At 42.0% G+C, this 24,046-nt stretch overlaps 2 protein-coding genes across 7 annotated transcripts; both read right to left on the bottom strand.

Annotated features, from left to right (window-relative positions):
* Positions 1-137: 137 nt before the first annotated feature.
* Positions 138-6,191, bottom strand: sh3bgrl3 (SH3 domain binding glutamate-rich protein like 3). The gene is made up of 3 exons (XM_006631404.3): positions 6,041-6,191; positions 4,422-4,589; positions 138-2,995 (listed from the first exon to the last, which is right to left on the bottom strand). The coding sequence occupies exons 1-3, from the start codon at positions 6,083-6,085 to the stop codon at positions 2,930-2,932; spliced, it is 279 nt and encodes a 92-aa protein (XP_006631467.1). The 5' UTR covers positions 6,086-6,191; the 3' UTR covers positions 138-2,929.
* Positions 6,192-7,227: 1,036 nt separating this feature from the next.
* On the bottom strand, positions 7,228-23,018 carry cep85 (centrosomal protein 85). 6 transcript variants are annotated; one of them, XM_015348595.2, is made up of 14 exons: positions 22,882-23,018; positions 20,692-20,761; positions 19,973-20,104; positions 16,717-17,492; positions 16,353-16,483; positions 15,626-15,743; positions 14,716-14,901; positions 13,526-13,678; positions 13,243-13,397; positions 12,454-12,571; positions 12,033-12,083; positions 11,555-11,662; positions 10,853-11,078; positions 7,228-9,933 (listed from the first exon to the last, which is right to left on the bottom strand). In XM_015348595.2, the coding sequence occupies exons 1-14, from the start codon at positions 22,930-22,932 to the stop codon at positions 9,770-9,772; spliced, it is 2,439 nt and encodes an 812-aa protein (XP_015204081.2). In that variant the 5' UTR covers positions 22,933-23,018; the 3' UTR covers positions 7,228-9,769. The 6 variants fall into 6 exon arrangements, with proteins under 6 accessions (XP_015204081.2, XP_069051590.1, XP_015204080.2 ...); XM_069195489.1 differs by lacking the exon at positions 22,882-23,018 and adding an exon at positions 22,458-22,529; XM_015348594.2 differs by lacking the exon at positions 22,882-23,018 and adding an exon at positions 20,949-21,584.
* Between the last annotated feature and the right edge of the window lie 1,028 nt (positions 23,019-24,046).

The following is a 24,046-nucleotide window of genomic DNA, read 5'->3' as shown; positions in this document are numbered from 1 at the left end:
TCAGAACTCTACTAATTGTCTTTGACATTGGACGCCCTGGTTACAGACTGTCGCCTGCAGAGAAAATAGTGGAGTCTCAAGCTCAATCTTTCAGCGGTTTCACATCAAAGGGAAAAAAAAAATCCAAACACAAAGCATTACACAATTCTCCATTTTTTATTGATTTCCCCATATAGTTATCATCTTCTTGGAAGACAACAGCATTTTATTTCTTGGCCAAAAGAAGGGCATTGGTCCAAAAGGCAAAGCAAAAGATCATGGAGAACAGTGGACCACCAACGGAATGTCACAAGCATGTGTACAAAATAAGTGTGGTGATGAAGAGGAAAGAGCAATCATCTCAGAGGGCTGTGAGCTCGGGGAGATCTCTGCACATTTACCCACCAATGTACTTCACAGAACACAGAATCCTCCTGTGCGCCTGCCACTCTCACATGCTGAGCGTCTTGCTGTCTGTGCACCAGGAGTTTTCAAAACCACTTTAGTCATTGCGTTGCACAATAAACACTGGCCACTGCAATAGATAATGTACTTTGCACAGTGTACAGAAGATCATTTTTGGAAAGCTGGTTGATGATATGTACTTAAATTGTTCTATTTTCCCCAAGCATCACCAAATACTCTCTTATTAAGACCCTTATAAGAGAGGCTGCAATACTGATGGTCTTAAATTGCTCCCTCTCCCGGGATGAATAAAGTATTTTGAATTGAATGGTTTTCATAATACAGGACGCAAGCTGTGTACTTGGGGTCCATATGGGTTACAGTAGTGGTAGGTATAACCGATGTGTTGTGCAAAGGATAGAAAAAAATAAGGGTTTTTATTATTTGATGCTACAAAATATATAAAATATGCCAAACAAATACCAGCGAAAGAGTGGAGTTTGGTTTGGCATCCTACTTACTGTTTAGTGTGACCTCAAGGTGAATTAGACTGTCCTCTCTTAAAAAGCATGTGGACACCACTCTTCAGTGGGAAAGCTGACACAATAACAGTCATCCTCCATCCCTTCCTGGTAGACAGGGGTGTAGAGTGAACACCCACGTGCCAGGAGTCTCTCACAGGCAGTTTCACTAAAGGTTTTACTCCAACTCTACTGATCGGGCTGTAGAGGGCACTGTGGAGCAGGAGGATCGCAGAGATTCCGGAGCAGCTTGAAGTTGATTCAATAGTCCCTGTGACAGGACTAAGTGCCAACCTTTTTACAAGGGCATGTATTACGCATTTATGTGAATGGGGGCCACGTCAATAACCAAGAAAGTAACTTAGTAAGGGGAAATAAAGCACTAGGCATTTATGCGTTCACTCAAGAGTGGAATAATTATGAAAAATACAGACGGTCTCAATACTTTATGCTCTCATACAATCTACCTGTCAGATTTCCCTTTTTCAGTGGGAGGGTGGCAGGGGTTTATCACCACAATCAATAAATTCAACTTTTTACAAATTGATCATTCACTGAGATATTCTGAAATTTGATTTGTATATTTAAAAGCTATAAAAACTCATCTATATTGCATCTCAATAAAACTCAATGACCTGAACATCAGATTTAAATATCATGGAATGGCATAAGTAGAAAAAAAATCGACTTAATTCTATCAGAATTACAGTTTGGGACAGGTCTTCTAATATATTCAGTCAAAATGACAAGCCCAGATCAGAAGTAAAATAACACTTATTTTTTTCCCTTTGCTTCTCATTTCATGCAACTTGTCTGTTAGTGAGTTTTCAGCCAATCGTGTCAACCTTTTCACTTTTGAGGAGAATGAAATCCCACAATCCCACAGGACATTCACTGGGTGATTCCAAGGGTGATGACATCACAATAGAGTTACACCAAGTGAGCCGTTTTACCTCCTAGGGAAGTTACGTCAAGAATCCGTGTTTCAAAGTGTAAGCAAATGACAAGCTAGAGGCAGGGTCTCTCAGTTACAGTATGTGTGACTAGGGCCTTAAGGCACACCAAGGAGGTCTGAATTCCAAACTCACATTAACGAAAACAACTGCTAAGAGGACACAAAAATGTACCTCCTAGAAAAGTGAGGATGGGGCAGAGCTTTCATATATATATGGGTATTTAAAAGGACATTACTGCACTCTATTATGAAAGCCAAATGTAATCAATGACAAATTGTTGGCATTCCCAATTAAGATACTGTCCAGAGGAGTACTGTAATAGATTCCAATCCTCTGTATACTGACCTGGAGAACTGTAAATAGTGTACAGCTTTTTTGCATTATAGAAGCATGATGGTTTAGCGAGAGATTAAAAGTGAACTGCAGACGGTAGCATTTATTCATACTGTACTACTGAGCTAAGTGATCTAAATGTCTGCAGTGCAACAGTTCAATAGGATTTTTTTTAAAACATGTAACAGAATTGAAATGTAAGATCCTGGTGAGCTGAGTCCCCAGATTGACCTTGTTGGAAGAAGTTTAACATGATTCATGCTTTTCATAACAGCATTGCAGATTTGTGAAAATATAATATTTGGAGAAAAAAAATCTCAGGGAGCTTTGGGGAATACACTGAAGCATTTGTCTCAGAAAGTAACTAGTTGGTCCATTGTGTTAAGCAGAATTGGTCTAATCGTGAAGTGCGCATGCTCACCAAGTTCAGCTAATCCAATCACTACACTAACCTAACCCTCCCCACACAGAGACACACACACACACTTGATCCCAAATGGTTAAGACGAGTATTAGTGCTGTTTCTACTCTTTCTGGAGGAGGAGTGGGGAGTGAATAAGAGAGGAGAACAGAAAGAGAAGGAGGTCCAGGCGGGTAAGAGTGTCATGTTCAGCAGGTTGACAGGACTGCTCTGCCTGGGTGACCAGCGAAGACGTGCTTGATTGATTTGGGTTTTTTGGCATTCGGCATGGCGCTGGGGCAAGGACGCCGGTGGGCAGGCTCCGTCCCGGCTGCTCATTCCAGCTTCAGGAACTTCTCCACCGTGTCGGCCTCCACTGCCTCGGAGAACAGCTGGTAGTCCTGGGAGAAGAGGAGAGCGTCAGCGTGCCATCGGTGCGTTCGGCCCCCTCCCCCAGTCTCCTGCCTCCAGACTGGACTTCGACAACATGCCCCCTGGAGGCCGCGCAGATCCTATTCCACACAAACCGAGCTTCATCATGTCGCAAAGCTGGAAACGATCAACATTTTAACCCTGCTTGTCAGCCATTTCCCTGCATTACCGTAAGGAAACAAAGCCGCCAAGACGGACTGCAAGTAGTGACAAAGTCAGGTGTAGCAGAGTAGCAACACTTCCTTTAATCACGTAACTCTCCCATTCAAGAGCACGGAAGACAAACTCTCAGGGATATGGCTCTGAACGATGGGAGTTAAACTTCCTTTCCTTTCAGCTCCACTTCCTGCCAAGCGGACAGTTTGTCAGACGGCAGAAATTGCGCATGAATGCTGAAGCCACAGTTTGACTTGATCACCACACCCCTGAGTGAATCTGCCATGTGCCTCCACTGTTGCGCACTGGGCTGAGAAGTTACAGCACACAGACGGGCTTGTTTCAACAAGTAAAACGCCACTGACGCAGTGGACCCTTTTCCATCAACATCTCCTGTTGAGACCTGACTCGCCTGGGACATCCCAGCTGCTCTCCCAGACGTGGCCGAGACAGGAGTCAGAGCAAATCTCATCTGCATGGAAAGTCACTGAAAGCACGACTCTGATTTGGTTTCCCAGCTGAACTCACACTGAGAAGGAACGGCGAGGCAGATCGGCAAACGCAGTGACTGTACAGCTTTTTCATAGCAGAACTAAGCCCATGTGGATTCAACTGTGTTTTCGAAACATCTATAGAAGCAAAATTTGAAAACCTCAATTCCTCTTTATAGCAGTTAGACCTATGTCTTCCTTGGGATAATAAACCGCACGGTTTGGACAATTTGAGGGCCAAGCCTCCAGTAACAATTATCAATGACCGAAAAGACCACAGAATGAAGCTTTTTAGCAAAGCGTAGTCGAAACCTGAGCTCTCCGACCCTCCTGCTGGTGCGGGCACAGCCCAGTCGATTTTACAAGTAACAAATCTAATTTAACTATTACATCGAAATACAAGACATGAAACGACCCCACCCGATCAATTAAGGTGGCTCAGTCAAGTAATTCAGAGGTAGTTTGGAACACAGATTCGATTTTTTTGATTTTGAGAATTTAAAAATATTCGCCAACATTCCCAGTCTCTAAGCAACAGGTGACCCAGGGCGACTTATAAGACAAGCTGAAATGGGGGTCACTCCCAGGGACCAAGGTTGGGAACCCCTCTGATTCAAAAACAAGGGAGCACTTTCAGACCCCCCATATTCAGGTCACATTCTCGGATGGCAGCACAGGCTGCTCGTGAATTATCGGAATCACTCCTTGTTGGACGCACCGGGAGCCGACCGCAGCCAAGGTCACTCACCCCACAGTACTGGTCTCCGTTGAATATCTGGGGGGGCACCGCGGTGGCGTTGCCCGCCTTGCTCCTCATTTCCTCTCGCACCTCGTTGCCCACGGAGATGTCGATCAGCTCAAACTGGATGCTCTTGCTCTCCAGGATCCGCATCACCTCGGCCTGCTGGGATTTAATCTGCGGCGCAGAGGGAGGGTGAGCAGGTCGCCGCCGACAGCCTGTATTAACGGGGCGCGGACGCCGAGGAGCTGCAGCCGCAACTGGGGTAACCGAGCTCGACTCAAGGGGCCGGTTACACTTCGAACATGAAGTGAATACAATTTGCATTCGGCACTTTTTGAGGTTTACTGTGATACTGCAACCCGGTACAACTATCCCTGTCGTTCGTGTTAATGATTAAAAGCGTATATGGAGAAAAATGGTGTGAATCATATTTTATACAAGATAAGGAACTGATAACTCTTGAAATGGAAACAGGATGCGTGGTTTCTCCAGAAGGGCCTCCATTTGTGGTATTAGGGAATTTGAAAAGGCCCGTTTGAACCTCAGTTGAGCACACCCAAAAATACTCACAAATGGGGAACGGCACCCTATCTCTACAAAAGGTTAAACAGAATGGAAACAGAAGCAAATTTACCAACACATTTCAAGAGAAACACCCATAATCGGATGTTAGGGGGATTTAAATGGGTGGGGACAAATGCACTCTTATCACAAGACAATGATTAAACGGCTTTGATGTGAAGATCGCCCTCTAATTTAAGAAACGTCGTGGTTGCAGTAATTTCCAGGTCTGCCGTCCAGTCCTTTCAGGTCGCAAGCTGTAGGCGGAACGCCGTTTGGACGCGACACAGACAGGACCCACCGCTCAGACTTAAAAAAAAAAAATCACCACTATTTGAAACAGCGCGCTTTATTCCATCAGAGGGACAAATCTGACAGCCTAGCTGTTTCAGTAACACTAGTCTCCACATGGTATGACAGGTAGCTAGCTCAGATGCAAAACGTATATTCCGGTTGCATCTGTGATTACGTGGACAGTGCGCAAATACACTACTTATTTCCCCACACAAACTGCAGGTTACTTCCAACTAACAGCGCTATACACCAATATCCGGTAACCACCCAGTGTCTTTCTGCATTCACTTGCAGACTTCCCTTTTCCCCCCCCATCCGGACTTGTAAATAGATTATTTCGACGCAGAAATCGACCCAGTACTTTTCCACACACTAGTCTCCGCTCGCCGCTCACTTCAAAGACCTTAACGAGCTCGGTCTACAACGAGCCGCAGAATGAAGATAGAACAATACGACTTCCGCCTCCCTACTTGCCACAGGGCTGTGCCTGTGCCGTTTATTTGTATCCAGTTTCTAACGCCGCTACAGTCGCCCCTTAACATGCTAAGCCCGCAGACACAATCAGGCTTCATGCACCCTGAGGCAGCAGCTCTCGGATTCCTCAACACTAATTCGATTAGGGTGCACTGGCCCAGATATGAGACGAATAATAGGGAGCTGGGCGTGTCTTGCACCGCTTCGGGCTTTTAAACGCATGCCAGTTCACTTCAAGGCCGGGCGGCTTTTTAGAGATGCAGCAATGCATTGTGAAGCCAGGCGGGTTACCTTACCTCTCTAGAAGCGGTAACGGTGGTGTAGTACAGTTTTACGCCCATTGCTGCAGCTCTCAGTATCTCTTTTGGATTGCTCCGTGCAGGCACTCTTTCCCTTCAATCGCCTCTCCTCTTTTCGCAAATCGCTCTTTACCATGTGATATAAAGACACCAACCAGCGCCCTGGCACCTCTTAAAGACACAACACCGCACACGACCAATCCAAATCTCGAATTGTTTGGTTTTTTTTTTCTTTCGGCTAGAATTTGAAGTCGATTTTTTTTTTTTTAGAGTCTGAAAAGATATAGACAAGGGTTCTATTTCAGTGGAGGCGCTCAGGTCCTCAAATACAATTGCAGGATATAAGCTTCTATTATCAGTAAGGCAGAAAAGTCCGTGTTGGCACGAATGGGTTAAAGCAAAGGTAAATCTCTTTCAACGCCCTCGGGGAAAACATTGAACTGTACAGTAATTCCCCAAGACAAACTGGGCGTGTGATCCAGTTCCCTTTTAATGCAGATGAATAGGATTAGTCCGGGGATAATGGAAGGCAAAGATGTCAGTCCTGTACATGTCTATAACGCTTAGACCTCCACCCTTCAGAGCTCTGCAGTTGCACAGTAATACCTCGACACCAGTTTACCAGCAGAAGAACTTACTGCAGTGCATTTTAAATCAATAAAACATACAAGATTCGACTTCTGGCGTTCGTAGATGTAGTGAAGCTTTAAGGAAAGACTATTATTAAAAACGGAACTCTTTCAGAAAACTACTTTCTTTGATGCTGCCGATCACTTAACAGTATCCCAGCCGCCAGCTCATGAGTTCACATGAATCCTCATTCTAAAAAGTAAAAAGTTTAGAGATGTATAGCATCATGGTCATGTAATTTCCCCCCATTAAGTCTTCTCACTACTGCAGGTGTTCTAGGGTTATTGCTTTAGACCTGAAACAAATTTCAATATTTATCATTAAAAAAACTACCAATATCAAGAAGTTGATTGGGACAACCCAAACATAGATCAGCTTCCATTATCAAACCTCAATCTATTCCTTTGCACTATCAGACTAGCAATGTTCGATTTAGTACACTGTCCACTCTTCTCCAGGTCAGGTGACTTTCTGATGCAGGATGAACGGACAGACACGCCTCTAGGATGCAGAATCAGGAAGCCCTGATCTGGAGCACGAACTTCACCCAAACATTTTACTTTACTGAAAAAGCTTTATTTCTAAACAAAGTATAAATACATTTCAAGGAAAAAAATAAAATTTTAATATAAACATTTGTCTTGTTACAACTTTCTAAGAAAAACAAGGCAGGTTTGAATGGCTCGAAGATTTGCAAGCTCATGGGAACTTTACATTCATTCGGTCAATGTATTTTATTCAAATGCCCAGAAATGCTATGTTGGCTACAGTGTCACTGGGGCCCTGGATTGTGGGACCATTTCACAACAAGCCTCCAAAGAACACTCATCCTGACCCTCACATAACTGAACTGCTGGCGTCACTTAACAGTATTTCCTCATTTGTATTAAAAGTAACACTTCTTTTAATAGGTAACACACTAAAAAAAGCTGCAGTTGCTAAAATCTTATCCTTGGTAACCCTCCAAAAATTTTGCAAGAAACCGTTTTTAACTCATACAAGCTAAACAATGAAATAGATTATGCAGCAAGCCAGACTGTATGATTCCTAGAATGTGCAAAAAATACACAGGGATCAAAAGGTCCCAGATTTCTAAAATGTGTACCTGAAAAGAAGTACAGATTTCTAAAACTGTTTTTGTCCAAGGGCACTGCGCTCTGCTCAATGCACGAGGCACTGACACTGCTTCTCTGCACGTTATTCGTCTGCTGTCATAATCTTTGTAGATCTGTTTACAAGGCAAGCATGTGGCATTTAAAGTGATGCTGATAACATACATACTGTTAATACAGTTTTCTTGCATTAGAAACTTGCCTATGCTTGTGCGAGTACAGCCAGATAGTATAAGTCAGGGACATGGACACTGCATGTTAACACAAGTCTAGAATTCATGTCTAGAAAAGAAATCATACCTATAAAAATTAGCCAGATACATAGGGTGCATGCTTGGAAGGTTATCAAGCAGGCTTGATTGTTATATGCGCATAGCTGGAACCTGAAATTTCTGCATATTTTCCACTTCAACACCTATAGGCATATACATTAGGTTTTGACTGCCCAGAACAGAGGCTATAGTTCAATTCTGTCTTCATATTTTAGTTATTCCATTGTAATTATCACCTTACTGATTCTAAACAATCTCTCATTTGTAAACCAAAAGGTTTGCTAATCTGGTACGGATTTTTTCTTCCCTTGTGAAACTACATTGAAAGAGTCCCAGACCACATTTATTGATGAATCTCAGAATGTCAAAAACCTCTCTGATATAGGTTTTTACAACAAATGGATACTGAAATTAGTAGGTTGGAAAATAAAGAACAAATATTCCAGATACACAGCTACTCACTGCTAATCAAAATTCCAAATGATAGCTCCAGTGGGTAGACTGAAGCACCTTAGTTTGCTTCTGTTGCAGACTTGTAAAATACAAAAAAGTAAGTGACCTTTAGCTGCAGAGTGTGCACAAAAAGCAGCAGAAGTAGGAGATGGATTCTATTAAATTAACTGTAGAGTCATTTAGGAAACCATAAGGTTTGCTACAGGAACACAAAATCAAGTTCAGTTATTTCAGCTAGCAGGGAAGTGTTCTACAGCAGCAGAATCTGCCAAACAACTTGTACTGTGCTTCCAGGAAAATGAACGTACTGATTTAAGAAAACATGGTACTTTAATGCCCCCTGTGACTCCTGGGCAACAACTGTTTCATCACTTCCAAAACTTTCTTTGGGATGATCTATTAACTTATTTTGCATACAAACCAGTGAAACCTTGAGATTTCAAAACGACCATGTTTCCCTTTTATCTTGGATTTAAGATTTTACAAGGTTCGTGAAGTGTTAATACTAACACAGTCACAGAAAAAACGAAGGATGAATTTGAAACCGTTAGAATATGGCTATCCTGCCGTCCCAAGATCATGTAGCACAAGAGACATGAGGCTGTACAGAAGCATGGTAAACACCGAGCACTCTTGTCCTGCAGTCTAAACCCTAAATGTGTAAACGTAACTGGACCAGTCCCACTCACTTACCCCCCACCATTCCACTCCAGTGATTAATACTACAGTTGATTACCATAAAAAATGGCATGTTACAATCAATCATTACATTTCTGACACTCAAAAACATTTGAACATTTTCAGTTGATTGTCAACCACATCAAAGCATCCCACACAGGAACATATTTGAATAGTAATAATAGTGTTAATAGTAAACGGGGTATATGGGGTCATAGAAGAATGTGTCTCACTCCTTAGTACAGTTTCTGAGGGTGTTGCTCATTACTGAAGACTTTAAAGTAACAAAAAATCATTAAGATATTTTTTCTCTTCCCAATATTACACCCTTGTAGTGTGTCCACAATGAATAAATGTTGGTACTTTTGAAGTCTGATGATAATGTAAATTGAGAATTGACAGTTACCAAACAAACAGGCATAACTAGGACTCTTGATTTGTTAAATAACCAAATCTTAAGACTGTGTTTATGCCACATCTAGTGGTGAACAAGAGTAGCTGCTTCATTTGAGAATATGTTGTGTTTTAAGGCACATCCTGGCTCAGGTAGAAAGCCACATTCCTCTGCAGCCCCACTCTGGTTACTGTGTGATGCAGTTGTCACCCATGTCCTGTGCATATCGGTCCAATATGGTGGTCCTCAGCCCTTCCACATCTTGACGGAGCTGTTTGACCTCCGACAGCTTCTTGGAAAGAACGTCTGGGTTCTGCCAGTCATCTTGGTCATCAGCAGCCATCTGTGTAGCTGCAGGACAAAAAAAAAACCCACCATGAATGTTGGTTTACTCGCTGGGCTCCCAACATACATCCTATTGATTATTGTTCAAGGCCTAAAAGAGTGAAAGCAGCTGTCAAAATACTTACAACATGTCAAAATGAGCTTTTGTATATTTAACAAAACACTGATGGTGGATAGAAAAGCTCAAGAAAATAGAAGAAGGTCAGATGGCACCCAGTCTCTATCTTTTCATGGGTGACACTTTGGAAATGGAGCTGGGGAACATGGAAGAGATTGGACTTTTTCACAGCCTTGAAGGAACCTATGCCTGTTAGGAGTTAACAACGAAGCCATCAAGAACTGTTTTACCGTTTTTGTGCATTCCCAGCTGACCGAAGTTCCTCCAAGGTGTTTTCTTTAGACTGGAGGTGTAACTCATGTATCCTACGTGTGATTTAGCAGCACGAAAGGGAACAGGGGTCTTGGCTAAATAGATATGTTGATTAACTATGCAGGGCTGACCTAACTGCCATTATTTCTGATCTTCTTTCAAGTTATAAAGTAACAAACCGTTATGGACAAATAATAAAAACATATGTTTTTGGATATACATTTTGCTCACCTTCTAAAATAAAAACATGTTGCTGTCCTTGGCAAAGTGAGTGAGAGACAAGATTAACCTGTTAACTTTGTCTGTCCTCCTTTCGTTATCGCAATGAATAAGTCTTCAGCTTGATTTACCCATCGCATAGTTTACCGCTAAAAGTGTCTAACGCCCTGTTATAAGTGACACTGGCACATTACTATTCTACTAAAGAAAAATAATCCCACATTTGTCATGAAGGCCAAATAAAAATAAATTCTTGCTCTTTTGAATTCTTGCAGAAACCCTATTTAGACAATCATCTGGAAGAAAGAAAAGGTTGTTGTCACGTTTGGGCCTTACAGGTTATTCCGAGCAGCAGGGAGAGGTTGGGGTCCCTGCCCTGAGCGCGATGGGTGAGGATGTTGCAGAGGGACTGCAGGTCACAGAGACAGGCTGCCATCTCGCTGTGCAGGCGCTGTGCCAGCTGGGCGCTCTGCGGTGCCGCGGGGGCACTGCGATCCGGCTGGCCCAGCTTCTCCTGCAGCGTGAGATTCCTCTCCATCAGCTCCTGGTTCTGTGCTGAAAGCTGAAACACGTCCACATCCATTAATAACCCCACGAGCATTTACACTGGGACTCACACAAAAGAATGGTAAGATTTTAACATGTACATTTTCAGATTCAATAAATACACCAGAAAGATGTGACCATAGCTCTACACATTGAGGCCCTAAGTGAGAGGAAGCTCTTCCAGCCATCTTTCTCACTTGGCTCCATTTCTTTTACACTCGGTGCAGCACAGGAGAGTAGAACATCGATTAGTCACGGCTCTATGGTTCAAAAACTACAAACATATCGAAGCAATAATAGTAGCTTCTTCTGCACATTCTTTTACAAAACTGTTTCTGGGTGCGGTGTATGTTTTTTAGCATTTTGAACTTATTGATGGTATAAAGCCTTGGGTTCAAACCCATTACGCTGTATGGCAGGGGTGCTAACCATCACTCTGCCCAACACAAATCAGACAGCTGGTTTATCTCCAAGCCCGTGCTCCTCACTGACCTCCTTGACGGCCGAGCGGAGCTGCTGCAGCCCCTTGTCCTTCCCTGCCAGCTCCTCTCGCAGGGCCTGACTGGTGCCCTCCTCCTGCAGCACCTGCTCCTGCAACCCCTGGAGGAAGAGCAACATCAGCCTGCACTTGCTTACAGGGGCGCACACCCCTACCGGCCACGCCCCCTGTTAGCTTAGAGGGGCTCGAGAAGATGGTGGACTAGCGACGCCAGAAGAAATCGCAGCTCAGGACTGACTGACAGGGACTTGTTTCACAGCATGGACTATCTTCAAATGTTTAAGGTTCTGTGTATGAAATATTTTCACAGCATTGTCAACGAGAATATTAACTTAATTTTTAGTTTATCGTAGTCTAAAAAGAAAATAAGGAAGGGGGTAAAAAAATCTAGTCACGCTTCACATTGCAACCATTTACTCACTTGTGGTTTATAGGATTGACTAGGAAATGTCACCCAGTTGTATTACTCACCCTTATTTGGGACCCAAGTTGTTCCATTTTCTTCTGTTGTATTTCCATAACCTTATAACAAAGGAAAAGAAATATTCTGAAAACACCAATTTAATCCCATTTACATTTTGAAATCTGCCAATCTGCAATACACAACTACACTGTGATTGCTAAGGAGTCCATAACATCATGCAACAACTGTAATTCACCTTATAAACATGAGACCGTAACAGAAGCTGGAGAGGGTATGCCTGCTGTAACAACGCACACAACAGCAGTGTAATTTTACTCTCCCAGTACCTTGTCTAAACTTAAGCATATCCTTTGCTTCTCAAACTGGGCATCAAACCAAGCCACCAGTTACAGTCTCTATGCACAATGAACCCTATTGCTTTCTGTGGGGATTTAAGCACCTAAGTGCTTTGAGTGATCTGTAACATACCTTCTTAACCCTCTGCAGCTCGTCTTTCAAAGCAGAGTTCTCCGATTTCAGTTTCTCCATGTCCACTGAAGGTAGTCTAGCTCCATCCTCCAGACTTTCCTTCACCTTCTCCTGCAGACTGAGATGGCAGAGCCCATAAGACTGAGCCATTCCACCAACACAACCTCCGCCATGGCCAATAAAGAATATTCGCTCCATCTTATGCATTTCAAACGCTTACAGCCCTAAGTATTTGACATTTTCTACATGTCTCAGACAAAAAAAGTTACAATTATTTTTGGATTCAAACAATACATTTACGACGTACATACATATGAAACCATGATTTGATCCATGATTCTTACTTTCAAAATCCCCTTCAATTACAGATGTTTTTAACCCATTTTCTGCACAACACTTAAAAAACATTTGCAAGAATGCTTTAAAGGAACAGCAATGTCACAGCAACAAATAAGTAGGTTAATTATTGCTCACAAGAAAATACACTGCAAGAATCAAATGCATAACCACAATGGCAGTAAACCCACTTTCTGTCCTTTTTAGACTGACCAATGATTTAAACTGAAAAAAGAGGGCTGGAGTTATGGAAAAAACAGGTGTTCACAGAACAATGATGGTAACACTTAAAACCTGACACTGCAGCTACAGAGGATAAAAATGCACAGTTGAGTTACACCATATAATTTATAATAGCATCAGTAACATGATCACAACTGGGTTTTACTTCAGCTGTAATATCGAAGAGGACAGAAGTGTTGAGCTTCTGCTCTGCTCAGTGCAGCGGTGTACCTGTGCACAGTGGACAGCAGCTCCAGCTCCCTCTGCCTCTGCTTCTCCAGCTGGGACTCTCGGTCTCGGCCCGCGGCCCGGGCTTCCGCCAGCTTGGCCTCGAGGTCAGAAACGGTGTCCTGCAGCTGGCTGGACCTCTCCTCCACCTCCTTCAGCTGCAAGACAAAACCCTTTCATGACATCGCCTCACCCCAAAGAGCTGTTCCATACTTTCTCTGAGCTTGGGAAAAAACACTGGCCACATGCACAGTCGATTTGAGAGAACAACTGTGCAGCACACTACCTGCTGGCTCTGTCTCTGGTAGTCCTCCAGGGTTGGCAAGTCAGCCAGGTACCTCTCCAGTGTCTCAATCCTCTGCTGCTTCTCGCGGTTCTGCTCAGATTCCTTCTGACACTTCTTCTTCAGGCTGTTGATGTGCTTGTCTCTGCTGCGAACCTGCAAAAAGTGGGTGAACACAGAAAAGACCCTCCTTAAGATTATGTGAACAGAAATGAAGACATTTGCAAAATAATCTTAATAAGGGGAAGCTATGCTTTTAGATTATTTTCTTCAATTTGTCTCAGGTCTGGGCAAAAAGATACCATATATAGTCATAAAGCATTTGTACAGCTTTCAAACATTCACAAGTAACATGTCAAATCAACTACTAACTATGGACTGTCTTGAAAGTATAGATACACACTAATCACCAAAAGATGTAAAACAAACCTCAGTAATTAGGAAAAACATTTTTCATTGTAGGTGCACTGACATTTTAATGAACAAACATGTTAATCAACATAATTAACCTGTGACATCTGTCATCAACAGCATGTCTTGTGTGAAAGTCACTGACTGGTAGCATGTGTGGCTAAGACTGGAAGTAATACAAAGAGTACATCTGTAGTTTGAGCCTAATTAGCTGTTTCACTAATAAGATGACATAGTGCTTATGCACCCATCAAAGACATTCAGGAGTATTCTAGTCATCCAAGAATGCTAAAAATGACACCAAAATATTTAGCCTATATTTAAATACGTATACTTTTTTTTTCTCTGACAGGTTTTTTTGCATGCTTACTATAGATTTATAGTCAATACAGAAATCAGCTACTAGAATACTAACATGGAGTCCAACACATTATCCAGAATGTTAAGTCTTCGACCCGCTTACCCATCAGATACAACATTGAGCACATAAAGCAAGATTTTGATGTATTTTAAAACTAGACGCTATGCTCTTTCTGCGTCTACAAAATTTAAAGTAAAAGGCCACAGAACCAGGTTTTTGGCCGTTGACTCCCTAAACAATTGTTTTTTAAACTAAGGTGATTTTTTTTTTCCCCAACGAGGCTTTTAACTCACTATCAACAAATTAAAGCACTTTGAGATTCTCACACCTTAAAGTCTACTATGATACTTCAGATTAAAAGCATATCTGGACTGGCCATGCACCCTTGGAGCTCATATAAGGTCTATTCTCAGACTCCTACCCGTTCCTCCTGCTTCTTCATTTCCTCTGCATGCTTCTGTGTCATTTGATGGAAGGTGTCATTTAACTTGCGCAGCTCAGCCTCGACTGCTGCAAGCTTCCTCTCAGACTCGGCTCTCTCCCTGCTGAGGCCGTCGGTCCGTTCAGCAAACTGCGCTCGAAGGAACGTGTTCTCCCTCTGGGCCTCCTGTGGACCAGGCAGAAGGGGAGGCTTTGGGATTTGATTTACATGTGCAAGGTCTCATCACCGAGAGAAATCCTCTTCAGGCAATCAATCTTTGCTCATTGCTTCTACTATACATCTCTGCTGCTTTGTAAAGCACTATAGGGCTAGGTATACATCTGCCAAATTGATATCATTGTTTAACAGCTGGGGTCAGATCTAAGAGAACACAGGTGTGACCTGCATAAACATCAGTGTTGGATGAGCTCTTTCCTACATAGCTCTGTAACACTGCTGAATCTGTTGGCAGTTGGCTGAATCTGCTCAGAGAACAAATATTTCAGTTACACATTGGTTTCACTTCCTTTTGAATAAAGAGCAAAGAATTAATGGGCACACTAATAATTCAGGGCTAGAATACAGACTGTAACCTATGTAAAAATGGCTTCATCGCCCTCTTTAGAAGCAGTAACAAACAGGGTAATTCACTGAGGCCTTTTCATACTGACCACCATATCTAATAAAGAACAAGGAAAGAAAATTAATTATTTTCAAATCTTCAATGTTTGTGACAACATGTCTAACATATTACTGATTAACTTCAAATAAGATTAAAAGCACCTCACAAAAGATAGACCCCTATAACTAACTGTGCATATTTAAAGGCTAGAAGACATGCTACTAGAGTCCTCATTCTCACAGGATGTTACAATAGCTCAGTTTTTCCTAGCTGCCGTCCGTGTCTTACCTGCAGTCTTAGTAAATAAACATCAGAATAGGGAGCTGTCCGGCCAAGAAGAGCACTGTGGACTTGCAGTTCACTCTCTCTCAGTCTCTGCTCCAGCTGAGACATCTGCTGCTTTTGCCTGGAGTCCAAATCAAGCAAGGAATCTTACCATTTTGAATCTTTAGGCAATGCACAGTCACAGCTATACAACCAAAATATAAATGTCTTATGATCGGCTTAGGGGGCAGCACGGTGCAGCAGTGCTTAGCCACTGGACCCCTAGGTTTGATTCTGGACTTGGGGGCGCTATCTGCATGGAGATTCTCCCCAGGTTTGCGTGGGTTTTGTCCAGAAGGTCCAGTTTCCTCCCACAATCCAAAGACATACTGGGAGGTTAACTGGCTTTTAGGAAAGTTTTCCCTCGTGTCTGTGTGTGTCCAGCGATTGACTGGTGTCCCGTCCAGGGTGCACCCTGCCTGGCTCCTGTGGCTTGTTGGGAGAGGCTCCAACTCCCCTGTTACCCTAAATTTGATGAAGCTCTTAGAAAATGGATGGATGATCAATTCAGCCCTTTCACAAAAAAATGTCATTCTGTTGCTGTCAATTTGGCAATTCTTAGTAAAAAAGGAACCTCCCCACAAACCTTCATATCCCTCCTTGCAAAGTCAAATTCATTAATTCACCAATGACTAATTGTGCACACACATGCACACTTGGAATTAAGAAGGATTCAGTACAAGGTACTTGCCTTTCAATGACCAATTCCTTCTCCTTAATTAGGCTTTCATTAGCTTTAATTACAGCATCCCACTTATTGCCTTCTTGATGCAGGACAGAGGGATACAATGAAGAATATTGTCCAGAGCCTGAGGAGAGTAACTGAAACATTGAGACATATTAGCTACAGCACATTAAAAAATACCACTAATACAAATTAGCAATAGCAGAGGAATCTTCCCAATACATATTTGCGATCAGCCTTTTTCCTGAGTCATAGAAAGAGCTGCATTAACAAAAATCTCTAACGGTTAGTACTTTAGATCTGTTAAATATATAACTGTGAGGCATTGTCATGGCTTATTTTTCCATCTCACTGAAACATAGCACCTTACCTGCATCTGCTCCATCTGCAGCCGAACGCTCTCAAGCTGCTGCTTCTGCTGCTGCCAGGCAGCCAGGTCACAGGAGCGATCCAGCAACCTGGAGTCATATCCTTTGGCATTCACCTGCTCCCTCATCCACAGCTGGGACGGGAAAGCCTGCGGAGCTGTGGCAGAGTGAGGTCCTACAGGCGCAGCACTAGAGTAACTGGGGAGGAAACCGTTCCTTGGCCCACACAGATCAGAGGCAGAGCCTGCGGCCTTGCTTTCTGGGAGAGCTTTGTAGGCTGTGTCTACAGAGCAATGGCCCTCTTTCCCTGCCTCAGTACCGTCAGGCTGGCTGCTCAGCTGCAGGCGGTACCTGGGGTCTGCATAAAAAGTGCTCAATAGTGCCGACTGGTTCAGAGTGGGTTCGATAGCAGGCATGTCAAATTTCCTGTACTCGTCCAGGCGCGAATGCTCGCTGTTGGGAAAGAGGGAATGGTCTAGTCCATTTACTACAGTCCTGTAATGACTCAAGCAATCGCCAGGTGCAGACTTTGCATTGGAATCTCCATTCACAAGAGTGCGCATTTCAGGGCTGGGAGACTCCTGCTTGGAGACAGGAGAGGATTTGCTGCTGGCGTCTTGATCTGCCCCATTCATCTGAGTGCAGGCTTGGTGTTTGCCCACAGTGTGCAGTTTGGAAGGCGACATGCCCACAGTGGAGGGCATGACATGAGCAGTGGGGATGGTGACTTGGCTCCTAATTGGCTGGAAGGAGGGGCTGCCACTGGAACTGCGGAAATCTGTAACAGGACATGGTGAACATCAGCCATGCTAAATGTACTTAAAAAGTCTTAAGCTACCTAGGGACGTCTGCTATTTTTTTGTAAATTGCCTATAAACTCTGGCTTGAAATCTTCCTTTTGACATGGAGTTAAGATCTATGGAGCAACACAGAAATTCATCAACTACGACCCTAGACAGCCCTTTTCTTAACGGTGGGAAAAAACAAAATCGGGTGTCTCTCACATTTTGAGAACAGCTGGGTCCAATCTCAAAGACAATGAGCAGCTTCTTCAGAGTACCAAAGACACGCATATGCCTTTTTAAATTAACGTGATATCAAATAAGCTGAGGATCTGAAATAAATTTTATGCCAAACCAAATGGATGATTTCCAGCACTCAGAGTGAAACAAAAAAGGAAAACTTTAAGAACTGTCTGGTACATAGCACATACTTCATCTGCCCAGCACTTTTAGTAACACTGAATGAAAGTAATTCAGAGTTCATAAATGCTCTAAAGCAAAAAAAAAAAAGAATTAATTTGAAACAAGAAAAAATAATGAGCATAACAGAATAAATGTTTAACATCAACAAAGAATGGGAAAGGGGAAGAGTACATTAGCGTTATGTGAATTAAGATAGAATGACATGCTTTCCTTTAAATAAAAATATATTTACAATAATTAGGATTAAAATTACACTGAAAAGTCAACTTACCTAGTTTCAATTATCAGAAAAAAAGACAACCAGTTTTTGCGGCTCCATTCACACAAGCAAAAGGAAAACGACGAAGGCTCATTTTTTATGCTGACAAGTGCTCATTTTTCAGGATCTGCTTATGTGGCACTCAGCAGAGCTCAGCAATCACCTTGAATTCCAAGATGATTCTACAGCTGCCCAACACACTGGCACCCACACACATCACAACACGGTGACAGAGAATTATATTCCAGAAAATTACAGGAGGGTGAGAGATTACACTTGTTATCCCCTTTTCCAGTCCTTCACTGTCTGTTCCACAGGAAGACGCACAGAAAGGTTAGCGATATTAATAGCCCCTCATTCTCAGGTTACACTAAATGCCTCGATCTGTATAAGCTTGTTATTTCAGTCCGTGTTTTTTACCCTTCTTCAAAAGCTGTACAGTGCACTCAAAAATATTGCTTTTTGCAAAAACCTTTACAAATCAAATTAGAGCTAAAGGTCTTGAAAACAGGATCCGATCCAATGGCTGCAGAAGCATATACATTAGACAATCAAAAATCAAATTTAAAATGGTTCAAATGAAAGCTGAAACTAAATAAAATAGAATTACTCACTTGCAAGTTACAGTATAACCATGCCCTTAAGGTATACCGACATCAATTGCTCTTTTATTACGAGTCAAGTCTAAACAAGGCTAAGCAACTCCAATATAAAGAGAAAAGTTTTAATTTCCTGCTACTTATAGGCTATTCGTAAGGATTGGATTGCACAAATAACAGAGACTATCTGGTCTACTTAATTTAAGCCGCAAGGAGAAAAAGAAAAATCTGATTCAAACATGTTACTAGGAATACCTTTTTAAAAATCCACCCCCAGCATGGTAAAGTTTCAGGTATTATCAAAATAAGAAGTATGCATATGTAGCTCTTTGGTTAAGGTTTGCCTCAAGCCATCCACAATTGCATTTGGGTATGTGCAGAAACTTCAGAAAGTTTCACAGTAGTTGCTTAATAGATATGAACATATAATTTGCCTGACAGCTCATGGGCATGTGTTCTTGAGCAAGAGAAACCCTAGTATCCTCAGCACAGAAAGTACTGCGTCAGTGAGCACATAGTTGGCATCTCCAGCACAGATGCCTGGAGTGCCTCCCTGTTCACCAGTGCACACTGTTTAGAGCAGTACACAAAACAAACCGGTAGTCAAGTACTGTAAAAGGCTAGGATTTGCCTAAACTGGTCATTTTGCTATCAAATACAAACATGCTTTAGGATATTCGCTGAGATCTTACTTTGTTTCCAATACGGGCGATACCGTCCCTGAAACATTACATATCACAATGAGTCCAGTTTTCCCATTTAAGCCTCCAATTTGATACTTCTTCATCATGAGGTTTACTCATGGAAGATATTCTTGGCCTGCAGTGAGTATATTTCTCCCTGCACACCACTTGGGTATCCCAGGAACATTACAACATCACCAGCTTAAAAATATCCTGTATTCCTGGAAACCAGGAGTCGTACAATACCATAAATACTAAACTGTGGAAAACCCAAAGTCCAATCTCCCGCTGCAAAAAGAGCAGTGTGCCAACAAAGACATAGGCTTAAGCTGCAGTCACGTGTGAAAACGCACCACATAAATGCTACTGCAATTTCCTAAACGCACATTAGTTTGCATGACATATCAAACTTCTCCAAGGCTGAGATCAACCACACGCAGTTGTACTTTAGACAAAGCCCATTTGACAGCAAGACCACGGTGCTCGGGCTGCCGGACAGAGGCTGCTCTCACCTTCAGTGCTGTCCGACGGGGTGGTGCCCAGTCCGGTATCGGCGCTGTCAGCGGTGCTGGGCCGCCGCCCAAAGCGGCTCTGGAACTTCTCCGACACAGCGGGTGTCTGCCACTCCATGTCCGGGCAGCCTGCTGCACAACGGAGGGAGACACCAAAACAGTCAGACCTGCGGAGACTCTCACGATGTCCGATAAGGACGACTAGGCCACGTGCACGCCTGGGCTCTAGTCTGTTCAACTGCATATTAATCCCAGAATACAGGGGCTTACAAACCAAATATTCCATCATTAAAAGAGACTTACCAGTTCTGTACATAAACAACATTCTTTGCTCACAGGCCAATCTTTCTAAACGGAGAAGTGTTAAAAAGGTTCTAGAAAAACGTAAATTACGTACCATATTTCTCAGTTGTTTACAGCAGGGTCTTTTTGAAATTAAAATTAAAATACTGGAGATGGGATTCTCTCCAATAGTTAACACAAGGCAGCTATATGGAGAGAAAAGTTCTTTACTATAAAAAAGAAGCATAAAACTTATCTTTACAAGATATGAACCATTAAGTATGCCTGTACCACATTATAACTCAAATCCATACTAACACGAACGTTTACATCACTGTACATCTTCCCATCAGTTGCTTACAAAAGGCTTTTGAGAATTTAATAAACCTCAATGCAACACCGTCACATCAACAATCTGACCAATCTTCGATATTCACCTGAAAGGTTTGGGTGCTGGTACACCAAGTCTTGAGATCTCTGCAAGATGCTCATTTGATTCACTGACACCTGAGAGAAAATTGCAGTTCTGTAATCCATAACCTTACTGAAAAAAGCAATTCCAGGGCTCCAAATACCCTGACTAAAACTTAAAATCAGGCATGACATGATCTTTACAAGCCTGTTAATATGCTGAATCCAAAATAAAAAGCTGAAATCGCTTGGGATTCAACTGTGCTAAGCCATACATACTTACACGTTTATTAACATGCACCTGAAAACGTAATTTTAAAGGACTGATCTCCATCTCCCTTGAAGCTTCCAAAGAATTATTCAGAAAAGCACTTCTGCAGTCTTGACTAGAAACTAAAGCCACTGAACTACAATGTTCTCTCCACTACACTAATAAAGCCAATGCACAGACAGCCGAGTGCAGTCGGGGATTAAAAAAAGCAAATCGCCAGGGACCAAATGTTCCTCCTGTAAAACAGCTTCAAATGTTGTGTCACGGGACCTGTGTATTGCTATGAAGGGGATCCTATGTCAGGAACACTATTGCTTTAAGCTGGTTATTACTCAAGCCTCACGAAGAGGGAGCAGTGTTACAAAACCAGAGCAGCAGAAATAAACAGTAAAGCAAAACATGACTATGACCTCTTAACCTCCAAGTTAAAAGAGACAGCGACTTCCTTTCCACACATTTAAGTACAAATCCAACATGAACTAACTGGACCAACCCTGCATACATTAGTCCCCTAAAGTGGAACATTTGAGCCCCCTTGAGCAAACTGAAACCACTAACCAGTGCAGTAGGCACATAATAAACGACCATGAGTGGCCTTTCCTAACTTGGAGTAACAGGACAGACCAGCTGTACAAAGTGAGAAATCACAGTCAATTGACAACAGCTGCAATCATTAATGTTTACCATTCAAAGTAAGCTAAACATGGCTTCAGGTCCCAAATGAGGAGGAATCTCTTCTGTACATTATATTAAGGTTGTTCCAAAACAAAAAAGAATTACTGTATAACATTGAAAAAATTGCTTTATAGACTGTTGCAGCACCTGCAATGATAGCTGAATTAGATTTTACTGCACACTATCGAATACCATCAAATTCACACAGATCATTCCTTTACTTTGAATATCTCAATATCTGAGATAATAATCATGCTCACCGACCTTACCACAACATTTTTCAAAGCCTTCTATTATTGGTTTTGATTTTTTCCAAGTAACAATAGATTAATGCAAAATAAAATTCTGAATGTTTTATTTGATATGAATTACTGTCACACACAGCAATTACACCCCATTTACAATTAAGCTCAAAACACTTAAAGCAGACTCACAGTCAATTAATGCCAGCAGTTGTGCTTTCCCATAACTTTAATGGGAGACTGGATACACAGCTCAAGCAATTAATATTGATTTTAAATCCACACAATACAGTCCAGGCAGTTTCCAACTGACAAGCTCACCCATCAGAAGCTAAATATCAAGGTTTTGCATCCCATACTCTGATAACAAAAGTATCGTGATTCTCTAGAGTGGGAAGTTTCTATAAAGTGCTTAGTCCAATAGTATTTAATATTAATAATCTCAGCTGAACCTTAAAATCTGTATGACAAATTGCTCATTTAAAAGTAAAGTACCATACACGAATCGAGTGTATGCCTAAATAAAAAACAGAACACCAATAACCTTCATAGTCTAGCACAGTAAACACCACATATACAAAAATAAACAATTTGTTCCACGCACTGTAACAAAGTGATTTCTTCTGTTTTAACGCAGTGAGTTCAACAGCAGTGGGGCTTTTGGGCAGTGATACTGGGCTTCCTGACATCCACACAAAACAGCTGCAGATCAACAGAGGCAGGACTTGGAAACACGGTAACACAACAATTTCATGGTGGTAAAAAGATACATTTTCGCTCAAAGCCATATCCAGCTGTATTTAACTAGCACATTACATCCAAAATAATTCTCATAAACAACAAAGTAAAAAACAGAACCACTTTTCTAATCTCAAAAGTATTACAGAGAAATAACTTTGTATTTTGAACTTAATGTTAAGCAAAGATCTAGTTACATTTTGGCCAATTTCAAATGTATGTAACCTGCCGATTACAGTCGATATATTGTGTACGAATCGTTGGTAAGAACGCTTTTAATTAACTCTTACCTTTAGGTACTGAATTACGTCGAAAGCTTTGTTTTTTGTAAACGAAACCATAAATAAGTTCACCTGAAAATTAGTTACAAGAGTCTTCACACACTTTCCCCTGCTTTTTGTAACCGTTAACAAGTCTTTCTTTCGTGTGCTTAAGCTCCGCCTATTGATAAATCTAATTGGCAAAAGAAGACGCTCTGCGGTGTTGGATTGGATAATAAAGCTGTCTATTACAGAAAGTCTTTATTTTGATTGGTTACCAACGAAATGCAAAAGTGTGTAGTTCGGTTGAACTTCAACGCTACGATTTGCTCTGCCGTAATGTTCCGAAAAGAAGAGTTTATAATTTTCGGTTTTTGAGGTTTGCTCTTTACCGTAGTTTTAACTTGCACGTTTAAGATCGAATGTAACTATTTGAAATTCGAACCAAAAATACATCAAAAAGTGAGGGATTAAAATGGAAAATTAGGCCTATATCTCGTTATTTGTCGCGCACAAACTTTAGCCTCTAGCTTGGTTTTATATTTATAATATTGTAGTCAACACTTACAAGAAAATATATTGAAGTTCAGATTACACGTTTAACTTGAGTGATATGTATTACCTCTTGTGGTTTAACTGTGTCGAGAAAGAGTAATTCTATGATGAATGTTTTACTCTTAGAAGAATGATGGTGTCATAATAACTGTTTTTACTTTATTGAAATAATATTAAGAATTGCTCACACTTATATAGCGCTTTTCTGGACACTCCACTCAAAACAATTTACAGTTAATGGGGACTCCCCTCCACCACCACCAATGTGCAGCATCCACCTGGATGATGCGGCGGCAGCCATAGTGCGCCAGAACGCTCACCACACATCAGCTATCAGTGGGGAGAAGAACAGAATAATGAAGCCAATTTATAGATGTGAATTAGGAGGCCATGATTGGTAAGGGCCAATGGGAAATTTGGCCAGGACACCAGGGTTACACCCCTACTGTTCTTGAGAAACGCCCTTGGATTTTTAATGACAGCAGAGAGTCAGGACCTTGGTTTTTATGTCTCATCCAAAAAATGGCACCTGTTTACAGTACAGTGTCCCCATCACCATACAGGGGCATTAGGACCCATAGACTGCAGGGTGAGCACCCCCTGCTGGCCCCACTAACACCTCTTCCAGCAGCAACCTTAG

Source organism: Lepisosteus oculatus, chromosome 11 (genome assembly GCF_040954835.1).
Source record: "Lepisosteus oculatus isolate fLepOcu1 chromosome 11, fLepOcu1.hap2, whole genome shotgun sequence".
NCBI classification, from domain to species: Eukaryota; Metazoa; Chordata; class Actinopteri; order Semionotiformes; family Lepisosteidae; genus Lepisosteus; species Lepisosteus oculatus.
The sequence above is the reverse complement of the archived record's forward strand: the minus strand, read 5'-3'. Positions and strand labels throughout refer to the sequence as shown.

What these genes read in the sequence shown, in the direction of transcription:
- sh3bgrl3 (XM_006631404.3), bottom strand. Translation starts at nt 6,085, where the DNA reads ATGGGCGTAAAACTGTACTACACCACCGTTACCGCTTCTAGAGAG. An exon ending in CCGTTACCGCTTCTAGAGAG is followed by an intron (nt 4,590 to 6,040) that starts GTAAGGTAACCC and finishes TCTGCGCCGCAG; the next exon opens with ATTAAATCCCAGCAGGCCGA. An exon ending in ACGGAGACCAGTACTGTGGG is followed by an intron (nt 2,996 to 4,421) that starts GTGAGTGACCTT and finishes CTCTTCTCCCAG; the next exon opens with GACTACCAGCTGTTCTCCGA.
- cep85 (XM_015348595.2), bottom strand. Translation starts at nt 22,932, where the DNA reads ATGGTTTCGTTTACAAAAAACAAAGCTTTCGACGTAATTCAGTACCTA. An exon ending in ACCAGAGACAGAGCCAGCAG is followed by an intron (nt 13,398 to 13,525) that starts GTAGTGTGCTGC and finishes TTTGTCTTGCAG; the next exon opens with CTGAAGGAGGTGGAGGAGAG. An exon ending in CTGCTGTCCACTGTGCACAG is followed by an intron (nt 12,572 to 13,242) that starts GTACACCGCTGC and finishes CTGCCATCTCAG; the next exon opens with TCTGCAGGAGAAGGTGAAGG.